Below are 14,774 nucleotides of genomic sequence, written 5' to 3' on the forward strand. Positions count from 1 at the left end.
ATAAAGCATTAGGAAACTCATCAATATTAGATCTAACATAACATATGTATATGCTGTGTTTTCTTCTACATTAGATTTTCCTCAGTGCTGTCGCAGGCCAAAGACTTTGATTAGTTGCATTTACTGCAAGCTGGCCAATTTATTTCTATCCAGTCGATCTGCCACTTCGGCAAACGCCTCACCGTTACGGATCAAAGTTTGTTAAACACTTTATAAGGTCACACGACGAGGGTCGCTTAGACCGAAAAACTTAAGCTCTGGCCACACTGGCCGGTGAAAACTTTTCCCGAAGGACATGAGTTGGCGGAGAAACGTGGCCGAAAATGGCTGGTAAACGGGCCACAAGCTGCGCAAGTGGTGTAAGTTTGTTGTGCTCCTCGGAGCCACATTCGCATTCGATTTTTTTTGGTCCAGTACTTTTGGTTAAGAACTTTACGCTGCTTCTTTGCAGATTGTTTTTTATATATATATATTTTTGTGTGTGTGTGCGAGCGAGTAGAGTGCAGGCTGATAAAAGTAAAACTTTATGCAATAATAGGGGGTGGCCATGTGGTTCAAGGCTGGATGGCCGGTGGCCCGGCCGAATGGATGGGCCCATGGTGCACGTTATTGCCAACATATGTTGCTCGATATTATAGAACTGAACCATAGTGCTGCTGGTGGTGGTGGGTAGGAGAGCCCCCCGGCAAGTTGCATGCAACTTTGTGCTGCCCCACAAATCATGTTACTCGGCGGAAAGGCGGTCCGCACTTAATTTATGTGCCGTCTAGCCCAACCTTTGCAAATTGGTATTTATATGTTTAGTTATTTTTATTCAATCCCACCCATTCATACAAACACACATATGTATGTTTTCGTATGTATATTCATTGCGGCCGCGTTGGGTTATTTATGCGCCGGCAAAGTAATTTGTAATTTGTTGGGCTAATTACATCAAATATGTTTACGCTACAATTTAATTAATTCAAATTGGCTGCAGTTCACTTGGCTCTCGGCTGATGGCAGCCGCGACGTGTTTGACAGTTGAATAATTTGATAATTTGATGCCAGGACCTGTCAGCGTATCGAATATCGGTCCATATATATGATATATGCTATATGGTATATATACCATGTTATATACATGGAAATATTCAAGTGCATATATATTGAATACTTGTCCTTTTTCGGGCACGTCCATCACATGTTGCGCCTGTCAAACATTGTCCTGTCATCGCAGGACTTCTTATTGTCTTCGCCCCTTTCAAATGATTTTCCTTTGGATTTTCCATTGCCTTTCCGCCGATTTTCCTGCCGATTTGCGCCCTTATTTCCCGCCGCTATTGCCAATTGTTCGGGGTCTATTTGAGCTGTCACGCCCCCAGTTCCTTTACTGAATTGCTATTTGTTCTTTTTACAACTTCTAATAACAGAAGAGTGCTGCTGATTTGGTTCATCACTTGAGTGTCATTTCCGCCAACTCTACACAAGCAAAAAATTCGAGTTATTTTAAATGGCTAAATTGCTGCATTAGCTTATTGAAGTTTATTTGAATTTTGAAAACTTCAATTGACCCAGAATTTTTTATCTTAAGTTCTTATAGAGCCAACCTTTATCCCAAAATTGTTGGTGTCCTTCGCAAACATAGCCAACCATTTAGCCACCCAGCAGCTCCTTCTTCTCTGCACTTCACCAGATGTCTGTCGTTTGCGTTTCATTTTATTATATTAAATGAAATGCCGTCAAAACAGAGACAGCCAGAGTTCTTCTGCTCTCCTTCCTCCGCGAGCTTTCGGTATGTGTGACAAATGTAAATCAGCGAGGGTGGATTGCTCAGTTCTGAGCTGTAAAGCACATAAATATAAATATTCGATGCCAGTCCAAGCGAGTAATCTTCTTAATATTTCAATAATACTTATTAATATATGCTTTGTACCGGAGCTCTTCTACTTAGAATTAAGTGCTGCGCTGTTCTTAAGCTCCAAAAATCTTCTTGAACCACCCGCGGGCTGTTCGTAATACAATAAAAATAAGCACTAAGAGTAAAAAAAATAAGAGCGGAGTGCCAGAAGTGCGGCTGCGGAAGCGCAACTCTCGATGCCATAAAAAACAAATCTTGCCATAAAAATGCTCAACATAATTTAACAAAATAGCAATATCTCCCCTTCGCGGGTGAGAGGGGGGGGGGGAATGCTCCCATAAAAAGTGTACAATAAACGCAAACTAAGTGGCTCACCAGCGGTCGGAGGGGCGGTGGGCGTGGCTCCTTAGGCTCGGGCTTAATAAATGCAAATGTGTCCAAGTATGAACAATTATAGAAAGGAAATTTGCATTAAAAATTTATGTACTCTCTCTTTTTTTGTCTCTCGCCGCGGAGATAAAGCGTCGCAAGTGCGACATAAATTTGAGCCCCCACCAACTTTTGTGCACTGAGAAAAATTTAGTTTATTTATATATTTGGAAATGGAATGAAAAGATACAACAAATGCAAATGCTATTGGTAATTGAAATGTACAATCCTTCATTGTTAATTCGAAATTAGAACTGATTTGGTTGTTCTAATTTTTGAAAACCTACAGACATTTTTTCCAGTGCACAAGCACGCCTGCCCATTTCGGAGCTTTATAATGGCCGCTCTCTGCGGTCGTTGGCGGCCTTAGAAGCCCCAAGGAAACATCCATTCGCACAGATGTCTTTAGTTGTTGTCCTTGTCCTCGTTGTTGTTGTTGCTGACAGTTTTGAGTAAGTTGTTTGGTGTTTGTGTTGCACCGGAAAAAGCAAAATACTACATACCTACGAGTTAACTAAGAACTCTACTTTATTTGCCAGGCAAAAAACTGTATGTTTTGCTAAAGTTTTTACATTGCTTTGAAAATAGTTTGATATGTACTATGCGATAAGCAAGTAGAGATTTTTTCCAGTGTACTTTCGCTGGCTGCTGTTGCTGTTTTGCGGCTGTGCATGGAGGCCTAACTAGCAGGAAGTCATTAAGTTGTTTAGCTCGCAGTGGCAGCTTCTTTAATATTCTTTTCCACATCCGGCGCATGTGACATGAATGCCGGTCCATTTTTCGGTTTTGCCCAGCAATTTGCCTGCGAAAATTGGCCTGGTTTTGGCCATTTTCACTTGGCCAATTAGCCCGGCCGATTCATAGGCGATTGCTCCCGGGTAGATAGGTAGCCATATCAATAACCCTTGTAAATGGCCGTAATGTATGACTTGGATCCTCTTTTGTCTGGACCAGTTAACAGCCCATAAGTCATTGCTTTATGACCCTCAACCCAATTCCCGTTCGTCTTGGTGGCCACTTAACAGCTCGTAAAGCCAAAGGCCGTCACACTTAATAAATATTGTAATTGTAAAATAAAATGCATAAAAATATAAGCCAGAGATGAGCGAGTTGAATGGCCAAATGCCCTAACTAAAATAAATATAAGTAAAAAAATAAAGGCAAACAAATGACTTTGAAATGCGTACTACAAGTTCGTATTTTATATTACATAACTAAAGATTGAGGCTGTAACATTCTCCAAATCGAAGTGTATATGCCCTTGGATATGGGAAAATTCAGGAACATTGCCTAGAGAAGTAACAAATATTTGTTGATTTGCTTGTAACCAAGTCAGACAAAAAGGGGGCAGGGGAAAAAACTTTTAATGCCCCACCGCCCCCGAAAATTTGGGAGCCCCATCTTATCAATCTCCGAAGGATGGGGGGGGGGGGGGGGGGGAGGAACAGGAAATATTTTGTGGGTAAGGAATTTCATATTTTTTTGTTGTATTTTATTCCCCCTTTCTTTTTTTTTGATTATTGCTCGATATTTGTCAGTCAGTGAAACTTTGGAGCGTTATTTAGCCATAAGAAATCAAACTTTCTTAATTAACTTTCTTGAACGGCGTCGACGGCAGATAGCAGGGGGTGGTGGGTGGTGGGTGGTGTTCGGTGGGCAGATGAAGCAAGAATATTAACAAAAAAAGATGAGAAAACTCCAAAAAGGGGATAGAGGAAGTTGCTGGGATTTATTTTTTGGGTGAAAAATGTGCGTTGCTAAGCTACAAAGGAAAAATGTCATAGGATGAAAGGTTATGTCAGAGGTGAGCATACATACCTCTCGCTTTCGCACACCTCTGCCCTCCCTCTCCCACGCTCGCGCGCGCTTTGTGCACTCCTTTTTTTCCTAACTGTATGGAGTTGTGTCAAAAGTTTTATTGATTTTCAAGTTTGAATGATAACTTTACAAGAGTTTTTCGCTTTTTCTGTGTCTGTGTACAAAATTGTTAAATTGCTTGTTATTGACAAATACAAGTGCAGAACTGCGTGGGCGACAGAGATGGAGCGAGTTGTATGAAAAAGAGACGGGTAGAGTGTGTGTTGTGCAAAGAGCGAGAGGAAGAGAGGTATGTCCCGAATGATTCCCTTGCTCTGCCGACTGGCAAAGTTATCAATTCCAATTATGTAACCAAAAATAATTTGAAAACTTTGCAGCACTTTTGCAAAAGACCAACATACACTCACACACACCCCTACTTCTACCCACACACACACACACACACACACTTGATGGCTTCATAAGTTCATACTTGTTACCTGTGACTTGTCAAGTATTTGACTTTATCTCCGGACCCGAGCTGCAGATTTTGTTCAGTAGAGTTCAGTTCGGTTGAGTTGAGACGAGAGTTCTTGGTTTTCCTATTTTTTGTTGGGCTTTCCCCCATTTTTGCCACCGAGCATGGCTTAAGTTTTTGACCAAGTTTTATGCTGCGATTTGGGCTGATTTGAGTTTCAACAAGGGGTGGCTGCTAAATCGCTTCCTCTACTGTTTCCCTATCAAATTAGTGGTTTTTCATAATTTTCTATCTTTTCATTCAAATTTTGAGGTTTTGGCCACCCAACCCAGGATTGGTACATCATAAATCGGTTAAAAATAGTCAGATCATGGAATGTAGTACCTTGCGAGACTCAGGAAGAAGCCCTCAAACTTTTGGCATCCCAAGCAGGGCACACTATTTTCGATCATTTTTTTGAAAATTTGGCAAGGGGTAACATCATCAAAATTTACGAAAAATCGATCAAAATTAGGAAACTTAACTTTAAATGCAGATTTTTAAAGAATATTTCCACAAGCATTTTAAGGTATGCTACTCCAAAATCGGAATCCATTTGGCCATGTTATGGTGTCTGGGATCTCAGCTATGTGTACTTCTTCCGGTTTTGGCCACCCAACCCAGGATTGGTACATCATAAATCGGTTAAAAATAGTCAGATCATGGAATGTAGTACCTTGCGAGACTCAGGAAGAAGCCCTCAAACTTTTGGCATCCCAAGTAGGGCACACTATTTTCGATCATTTTTTTGAAAATTTGGCAAGGGGTAACATCATCAAAATTTACGAAAAATCGATCAAAATTAGGAAACTTAACTTTAAATGCAGATTTTTAAAGAATATTTCCACAAGCATTTTAAGGTATGCTACTCCAAAATCGGAATCCATTTGGCCAAGTTATGGTGTCTGGGATCTCAGCTATGTGTACTTCTTCCGGTTTTGGCCACCCAACCCAGGATTGGTACATCATAAATCGGTTAAAAATAGTCAGATCATGGAATGTAGTACCTTGCGAGACTCAGGAAGAAGCCCTCAAACTTTTGGCATCCCAAGTAGGGCACACTATTTTCGATCATTTTTTTGAAAATTTGGCAAGGGGTAACATCATCAAAATTTACGAAAAATCGATCAAAATTAGGAAACTGAAATTTAAATGCAGATTTTTAAAGAATACTTCCACGAGCATTTTAAGGTATGCTACTCTAGAATCGGAATCCATTTGGCCAAGTTATGGCCTCTGGGATCTCAGGTTTGTGTAGTTCTTCCGGTTTTGGCCACCCAACCCAGGATTGGTACATCATTAATCGGTTAAAAATAGTCAGATCATGGAATGTAGTACCTTGCCAGACTCAGGAAGAAGCCCTCAAACTTTTGGCATCCCAAGTAGGGCACACCATTTTTCATCATTTTTCTGAAAATTTGGCAAGGGGTAACATCATCAAAATTTACGAAAAATCGATCAAAATTAGGAAACAGAAATTTAAATGCAGATTTTTAAAGAATACTTCCACGAGCATTTTAAGGTATGCTACTCTAGAATCGGAATCCATTTGGCCAAGTTATGGCGTCTGGGATCTCAGGTTTGTGTAGTTCTTCCGGTTTTGGCCACCCAACCCAGGATTGGTACATCATTAATCGGTTAAAAATAGTCAGATCACGGAATGTAGTACCTTGCCAGACTCAGGAAGAAGCCCTCAAACTTTTGGCATCCCAAGTAGGGCACACCATTTTTCATCATTTTTCTGAAAATTTGGCAAGGGGTAACATCATCAAAATTTACGAAAAATCGATCAAAATTAGGAAACTGAAATTTAAATGCAGATTTTTAAAGAATACTCCCACGAGCATTTTAAGGTATGCTACTCTAGAATCGGAATCCATTTGGCCAAGTTATGGCGTCTGGGATCTCAGGTTTGTGTAGTTCTTCCGGTTTTGGCCACCCAACCCAGGATTGGTACATCATAAATCGGTTAAAAATAGTCAGATCATGGAATGTAGTACCTTGCGAGACTCAGGAAGAAGCCCTCAAACTTTTGGCATCCCAAGTAGGGCACACCATTTTTCATCAATTTTTTTAAAATTTGGCAAGGGGTAACATCATCAAAATTTACGAAAAATCGATCAAAATTAGGAAACTGAAATTTAAATGCAGATTTTTAAAGAATACTTCCACGAGCATTTTAAGGTATGCTACTCTAGAATCGGAATCCATTTGTCCAAGTTATGGCGTCTGGGATCTCAGGTTTGTGTAGTTCTTCCGGTTTTGGCCACCCAACCCAGGATTGGTACATCATAAATCGGTTAAAAATAGTCAGATCATGGAATGTAGTACCTTGCGAGACTCAGGAAGAAGCCCTCAAACTTTTGGCATCCCAAGTAGGGCACACCATTTTTCATCATTTTTTTGAAAATTTGGCAAGGGGTAACATCATCAAAATTTACGAAAAATCGATCAAAATTAGGAAACTGAAATTTAAATGCAGATTTTTAAAGAATACTTCCACAAGCCTTTTAAGGTATGCTACTCCAAAATCGGAGTTCATTTGACCAAGTTATGGCCACTGAGATCTCCGATTTGTGTAGTTTTTCTGCATTTATAACTGGTCTTTATTGTTATTTTAAATAATTTTTTCTTGGTAATTATTTGAAAGAAGGATGAGGCCCAACAAGGACAAATGCTGAACATATTTTCCTAATGGATTCCTGAACTTTTACGGCAATGTTTGGTGAAAGTAACGACCCATATTTGATTAAAATTATTTTTGACTCAATCTTTGACATTCCGTGAAAATACCTGGACGAAGAACTTGAGTCGAATTCCTGTACGCTTAAAGCGACCGGCAACTTTTCCGCAAGTTTTTCGCATTTTCATGGCAGTCAATTTGCTAAATCAAGAATGCGACAGCCGCACAAAAGAAAAGGCGGGTAGAAAATAAATATGCCAGGCTTCAGCTTTTCCGCACTCCTTGGGAAATGGACGCCAAAAGGAGCCGGAACGGAACCCGATGCGCCCTGAATTTTCCCAACTGTCCCTTTTCATTTTGCCATTCTTGTTTTTTTTTTTTTTTATATATTTCACTTATTGATGAGTGGAAATGCTGTTGACATTATTTGTGTGGTCGCCGCCAGTTGGTCGCCCAATGCAATGCAAATTTGTTGACACAGACTCAAGCTGAGGCCACAAGAAGCCTGCACTTCCAGGGGATATAATATGTATATGTATGTACCTATCCGCCATTGTTATATAGTACACATAATATATATATATTACATTTACTGTATATGGAAGCTCATCGCCGATCCCCTTGCCAATCGTTTGCCCCTGAGAATCAAAGTCTCGATTCTCGTAAAAATGATTCATGATATCGCATTATTTCCGTATCATTTGTAATTTCCAGTTTCCTGCTTATTTTCACCAGCCACACACACACACAGGCACACAGAGAGCGCCAGAAAGAGAGGGCGGTGTGGGAGAGAGGGAGACAGAGGGAAGACAGAACTGTTGCAATTACTATCTATCTGGTATTTTATAACTTTTGTGCTCTTCCTGCTGCCTTACCTCCGCACCTCCGCACCTCCGCGCCACCCACCCACATCTCCAGCATCGTCTCCATCTTCTTCTCCTGATTACAGCAGCCAAGTCACAGACACACACAGACACAGGCAGGCGGCAGACACACAGATACTTTCAGGGGCGAGTGGGAAATTAAAGACAGGGGGTATTCTAAATACTTCAACTTAGCGATAGCGCTGCATTGTATTTCATGGTGTTTACATTGTATTTCAGTGATAACATTTTTTTTGGGATACCCAACAACCGGAATTCCCTGCCTGCGCCACTGCTTGCATTTAGAGATGAAGTCAGAGAGCCACAGTTACAGGCGTTGCCGCCGCGTCATCAAGGTCCTGATTTCTACTCCTTCTCTGCCCTGACCTCCTCTGTCCACGCAACTCCGCCACTGTCCTTGTACATATCCTTTGTTCTGGATCGCTCAGCCCACAGACTGAAAAACATACAGCTACAGATACTCAACACTTTTTCTTGTAGTTTTTGATGAACATTTAATTGAATTCTCTTACAGCGCCGCGCTTTGTCTTTCGCCCACACCATTGACGTATCTGCTATCCGATATGTGGGATGTACAGATGTATCTGCACCTCCTTTGCCGTAGATGTATCCCACAGAGCGCACAAGAAGTTATGCTTTCACTGCTTTCTTCGCATTGCCTTTCGCTTTTCCCCTTCTTGGCTGGAAATGTGTGTATGGCATCTAATTAAAATTGCAATCGGAATTTTCCAGCTCGAGCTGCGACAAAAAGCAAATTTATCCATAAGCCAGCGGCAAGCTACTTGCAGATATACGAGTGTATCTATGTACGTACGTACGTACGTCTATCTACAGAAAGTGGATGCTGAAGGCAACTTATCGGATGTCCATGGCACAAAAAGTGGCTCTGTTTTTCGTGGCGATTCATTCGCAGCAGTTTATCAAAGGATTTAGGTGTGGGATTACCTGTGTTAACACCACTGGGGATTTCTTTTTCTCTGCATTGAGAAAGAGTTGAAAAAAGGATTAGCAGATATTTATTTTTATACATTTGTTTTTAGATACTTAACAGTGCTTGTAAAACGGAAATACTTTAAGTTTCTTTGAAAAATATATAAAATTAAGTTGCTGTTCAATATCGATGTGTGCTTATTGTTTCAGCTTCCCCTTCAGCAAACCGAGCGACTCGGGCTAATTGAACCAGTTCCGCAGTGGCTGCATCTATGCAAATAACCCCAGTTGCCCTCTTGTCGTCTCAATGGAGGTCCTGCCACCAGGACTCCCCCCTTCGGCATTTCTGGGGAGACTGCAAATGGGGGCCAGGACATCAACACCAACAGCAACAGCAACACGAACACGAAGAAAAACAAAAACAGAAACAACGACGCTGACGACGGCAATATCAAACAGTAAATAGATAAAAACAACATGACTTAATGAGTGGTATTTATTTTTATGCTAATTACTTTCGAATAAGCAGGAGGTCCTGTGCAGAGCAGTGCAGCTTGCCTTAATGAGTGGGGCAATAATTGTTCTTGTTGTTGTTGTCGCTGAATCCTGCTGCGGGACGACTCCTTGAGGACTCCTGTGCCTCGCCAGTGTTTGCATAAAGTAAATGCCATTATACAAGCAAGTTGCGCTGTAAATTCACTTCAAATGTACAAAAGCACTCGCCCTGAAAGCCGTAAAGTATGCGATATGACAGTGCATAAAGGATGCGAGCCTTGCTGGAGAGGATCCTTCTTGGCGGCAGAGTCCTTTATCCGAAGTGTCCCCTTTCCTCCTGCCCACCGCATGACATTCTCATTCCTTTGCCACTCCGCTTTAAAAAATATAATATGTATATAAGGTAAAATTAACGAAATCTCAGGCTACTGGTTATTCCGAAGACTCATTCAGGATCAGTTCGAGATGGAGATGATGTTCTGCGCCACATATCTCCTTCAAATCCGCCTGAGTTAGCAATAGGGCATGCCGGTCCTTGGGCAGATCCTTGCCACGGAGTTCGGTATACATTTGGCCCGAATTGGCCACAGAAAGTATGGCGCTCCGGCCAACCGTCAGAGTGCGGTTGAATACGGTCATGGCAACGTGGAGTGGCCGGATGCAGGGTGCACTTTGGGTCCAAATTATCAACAGATCTGAGTCCAGAATCTCTTCCTGCTCGGCTTTAACGGTCTTCTTTTGATTCTTAATTTCTTGGCCACTGTGGACACTTTGACCACGAAGATCTACGTCCGATTCGATATTCCTGTCCACAAATGCCCACGAGAGGAAAGTAATCCTCCTCGCCAGCACCATGATGGGCAGATGGGCCGTCAGTGATACCAGCTCCGAGCCCGGCTTCAATATATTCCGAGAACAGAATTGCCGTTCTCCGGGTAATTGGTTATTCTTCCCACGCGCGCCGCCGTAAAGAAGAACTCCCAGACATATGGTCTGCGCTCCAATCAGCTGAGAAACATCAAAGACCAGGGTGCAGCGTTCTCCGTTGAAGGCCACTTGCATATGCTTCCTCACGTTTGATTGGAAATGGTATTGGGCCAAATGTTGGAGCATATCATCCTTGGAAACCGTGGCAATGCATTTTTCTATGGGACATAGTGCTGGCAGTTGATATAGACGGCTCAGTGTAAGTTTCGGGTTTTTTTCGGGCTTGATACTGGAGAGACCAATAAGTCTGAGTGGCTTGTTTCTGTCCATATTTCTCGAATTGTGTTGGATGTTTTAAGTATATATATGCACACACTAGCTAATTTACGGTAATGAATTTGTGAAGCTATGTAAACGGCCTACTGCTTTTTAAAACATCACTGCTTATGTGAAATTATCCTTTTTCATTATATTGATAAATTCGATTTAACTTCTGTAATGAATTAACCTCATGCTTGTAACCTTTTTTATTATTAAATCATATGCTCTTTTACTCCTTTAAATGAGTTTATTAACGGTTTATGATTTTCGTAATTAAATCTGCAAAAAGAGAGCAGCAAGTTATTATTACCCTCAATATTCCCACTCGAAATAAAACTCTTGATAATTTTCTTAACAAAAGAAGGAATACTTTCGAACTATTTTATGGATATGTTTCCTATGCAAACTAATCTTATGTAATAAAAAAAATAAACAATTAAGACTAACTCATCCATCGTGTCCTTGGAATGTGGTCATAACTGGTTCTTTCGCTTTCGACCTGGTCGCACGGCATACAGATCGTCGGAGACCAGGGATCTGCCAGCTCTGGAGGCGGCCAGAAGACGTCTTTCGTGCACCTTGCGGTGCTTGGTGAGGTGATCCGACCTGGCGAAGCACTTGGAACAGTAGTCACATTTGTACGGCTTCACGCCGGAATGGGAGCGCTTGTGGCGGGCCAGTTCATCGGATCGGGAGAACCGCCAGACGCAATCTGGCCAACTGCAGACGTAGGGCTTCTCACCCAGATGCCTCCGCAAATGGGCCTTCAGATGCGCGGGCTTGGCGTAGATCTTTTCGCAATTGCCGAAGGTGCACAGGTAACCCCGTTCGCCGGCGGCATTTTCACTCATCTGGAGGGCAGGAGGTGGGGCAGCAACTTCCGCAGGACTGGCGGGATCACTGCTGTCGGGCGAGGAAGACGATCGATCGGGATCGAAAATCTCTGAAGGTGGTGGCCCCGACAGCCGCAGATTGCTGTTGCTCTCCTCCAGAAAGTCCGCACAGTTATCCGTGCACAGGGGTGTTCGTTCGGGCAGAAAGTCCACCAGGTCGGGAATCTCCACATAGTTATCCAGTAGCCGCTGCTCCCAATCACTCAAGTCCGGCGGACATACGGTCAGGTCATTGAAGTCGATGAACAATGAAGGATCCTCCCCATAGGGCAGAGCCACCTGAACATTCCCACCAGGATTTGTATTATTATTGCTGTCTAAGGTGATGATGCCATAGTAATCCGACTCCTGGAATTCCAGCTGATTATAGTTGCCGCCGGGAAAGCTAGTATCCACATAGGAGCTATCCAATTCCCCAACACTGACTATATTTAGCAGCGCATCGCCGCCGGCCAGTGGCTCCTCTTCCAAGTCGTGGTAAAGCTGCTGGAATCCACCCGTCGCAAAGAAGTCCATGATCGCAAATGAGCGGACTCCGGCCGAGTGTCCAAATATTTATAATATCCACGGACAATCCGGGTGAGTGACAGGCTTCGGAAAAGTTGATGAGAGCCATTGGATCTGGTCGGGAATCGCACGGCATATACCCTATGTATTTAAAATTGTATTGATATGCCATGAAAAGAGTGTGTACTCTTTTACGAGTACAATGATATAGCATACCCTGCGATCTCCGTAGAACAATGGGTATCAAGAGATGCACTCACTGCGATCGTGGCTCGATTGCTTCCAGTGATTCGTGGCCAGGATCCCTTGGGGAATAATTAGCCGGCGAGCAACGTATCTAACGCGCTGCCGGCTTCATTAGTCCGAGACCGAGATAAAGATACATCCATCCGTACGTACATGCACATACAGATGGATACGTACCAGATGTTGCGCATTGATCGGCGACACATGTGCCGGGTTTTTGGTGGCCGGGTCCGGGAATCCGCAGTGCTATCGGAATCGCTGACGGATGCCGAGTGCCAAGCAGTGTCAGGCCACAGATCGGCTGGCTATATAGTATATATAGCCGACGGCACCTGATCTCCCGCTTTCTGTGCGCCATCTCGCTCTTCTGTTTTTGTTTTGGTCGCCGGACAATCAACACAAATTTGTTATTAATTAATGATTATTGCTGGCGAACTAGATATGCCCGGGGGATGGATATGGATATTCCCGGTCGATCATCAGTGGTTCCAAGCAAAACAAGTGCGTTTTCTATGTGTGTCAAGTGGAGCCGCCGATATGGTTTTAAATTCAAGGAAAGTTATCTGTTCGAAAATATTCTCATTTGGCTTGGCAACGGTCCATTTGCACCATATGGTCAGTGGGAAAAGGTTGATAGATTCTCGTTTTGGACTGTTTGAGATGACTTTTGGTTTTAATATTTGTACAAAATCTGCGTTGGCAGCTGACAACTCATTTCGTTCATATTTAATAAGACCGTTGTGTGCCATTCACTTAAAGTGCATTGTAATGCGCAAGAATGCAGCATTAAAATGTGACCCTGCATGCGCTGTAATATAGTTTTCCATCCATTTTCCTTACCCAAGACCCACCCACCGCCTCGAACGTCTCATTTTCCTCGGCTGTCTGTGCCAGCTTCCAGTTTCCCCGGCTTTTGCTCCTCGTCTGTGCCATTTCCGCATCCTTTTTGGCTGGCAGCCCTTTGGAAATTAACATAAATTTAACGTGCGGCTGGCGTTTAAATTTACTTTCGCCTAATGAAATAATCAGCAGCTGTAAATCCTCATGGGCTGGAATGCCCCAACCCCCCAATCACCACCAGTTTTTGGCGGCCTACGCGTTTTACGCTAATTGATATTGCAAAAATCAAAGGCTGCGCGCCGGCATAAAAGGGATTTAAAGGATATCAACTGGTCTGGGGTCTGGGACTCGGGACTCGGGATGCCGGATTCCGGATACCGGATTCTGTACTCTGTATTCTCAATTGTGGGATCTGGCTGTGAGTTCGACTCCGACTCCACTTTGTAATTACAGCAGGGTATTGCGACTCTGATTTCTGTGTATGTATCGCAGCATCGTCCTTTGTGTGGCCTCAGTGGAGTGGCAAGGATAACATAAATTAGAATGCTGCCTGCAGGCAGTTCTGGTATTTAGCCGTAGTGCCTGGTCCACTTACTTACAGATTCGTAGGCCAATATAAACATGCACTGGTGGAAACAGGTAGAAGGACATAAAAAGATACATATTTGACTTCGATTGTAAATAATGTTCGCCTTTGAAACCATTTTGCAGCATATTAATTAAATTCCGAAATATTTCGAATCGAGTGGTTTCTAGATGAGGTCAGCCCGCCATCAATTGCGAAAGGAATTTTCCTGCAGTGTTTTGGGAATGTGTAACCACATCTATCTATCCATCTATCTGCAAATAAATTTCTCCGTTCAAATGTGTGCGTGTGTGTGTGTGCACCGCAAGTGTCATAACGGAAATTATGCATACAATTTTACTGTAAATTGCACTCGGCAAAATGTTGTCACCTCAGTTTAATCAAAGCGCCCAGAACTCGAAACTCCCACTCATTTAAGCCGGACATTTTGAAGCCGTTTGCAAGTATTTACGAAGCAAATCCGAGGACTTAAAGCCGACAACCGGACGATATTATTGCCAAAGTGTCCTCGTTGTCCTGGCAGCAGTCAAATGAGCTAAGCGGTTGTCAGGATATACAAGTAAGTTCGGCTTGCAGGAGTACATATGTACGTCCATATAGAAGGGGCATACGGAAGGGTCACTTCGGTTGCCTAGTAAGTCCGACTTGCTCTTATCAATCGCAGCTGAGCTGCTTGTTTTCATTGGATTAGGCAAGTTTGCTTTGCCTTCCAGTTGCGAATCCGAATCCGCATCCAAGTTCCGAGTTCCGAGTTCCGAGCTCCCAGTGCCTAGTTACTCAAAGAAAGAAGAACGTTGTGTATGCGGCTTACTGTTGTGGCAAATTAAATCGGTATCTGTATCTGTATTTGTATCTGAAACTTGTATCTTCTGTTTGTGT

At 42.8% G+C, this 14,774-nt stretch overlaps 3 protein-coding genes across 3 annotated transcripts in view; 1 reads left to right on the forward strand and 2 right to left on the reverse strand.

The window, feature by feature from the left end:
- Positions 1–9,376, forward strand: part of LOC117147871 — a 55,235-nt gene extending 45,859 nt beyond the window's left edge. Inside the window, exon 9 of the transcript XR_004459879.1 lies at positions 9,291–9,376. The gene's annotated coding sequence lies outside the window, so the exon portion shown is untranslated. The remainder of the gene's footprint in view (positions 1–9,290) is intronic.
- Positions 9,377–9,562: 186 nt separating this feature from the next.
- LOC117147873 lies at positions 9,563–10,907 on the reverse strand. Its single transcript, XM_033314953.1, has one exon. The coding sequence runs from the start codon at positions 10,830–10,832 to the stop codon at positions 10,008–10,010; it is 825 nt and encodes a 274-aa protein (XP_033170844.1). The 5' UTR covers positions 10,833–10,907; the 3' UTR covers positions 9,563–10,007.
- Positions 10,908–11,296: 389 nt separating this feature from the next.
- On the reverse strand, positions 11,297–12,232 carry LOC117147872 (Krueppel-like factor 3). The gene has a single exon (XM_033314952.1). It carries the CDS (start codon positions 12,230–12,232, stop codon positions 11,297–11,299), a length of 936 nt encoding a protein of 311 aa, XP_033170843.1.
- Between the last annotated feature and the right edge of the window lie 2,542 nt (positions 12,233–14,774).

Source organism: Drosophila mauritiana, chromosome X, assembly GCF_004382145.1.
Source record: "Drosophila mauritiana strain mau12 chromosome X, ASM438214v1, whole genome shotgun sequence".
Taxonomy (NCBI): domain Eukaryota; kingdom Metazoa; phylum Arthropoda; class Insecta; order Diptera; family Drosophilidae; genus Drosophila; species Drosophila mauritiana.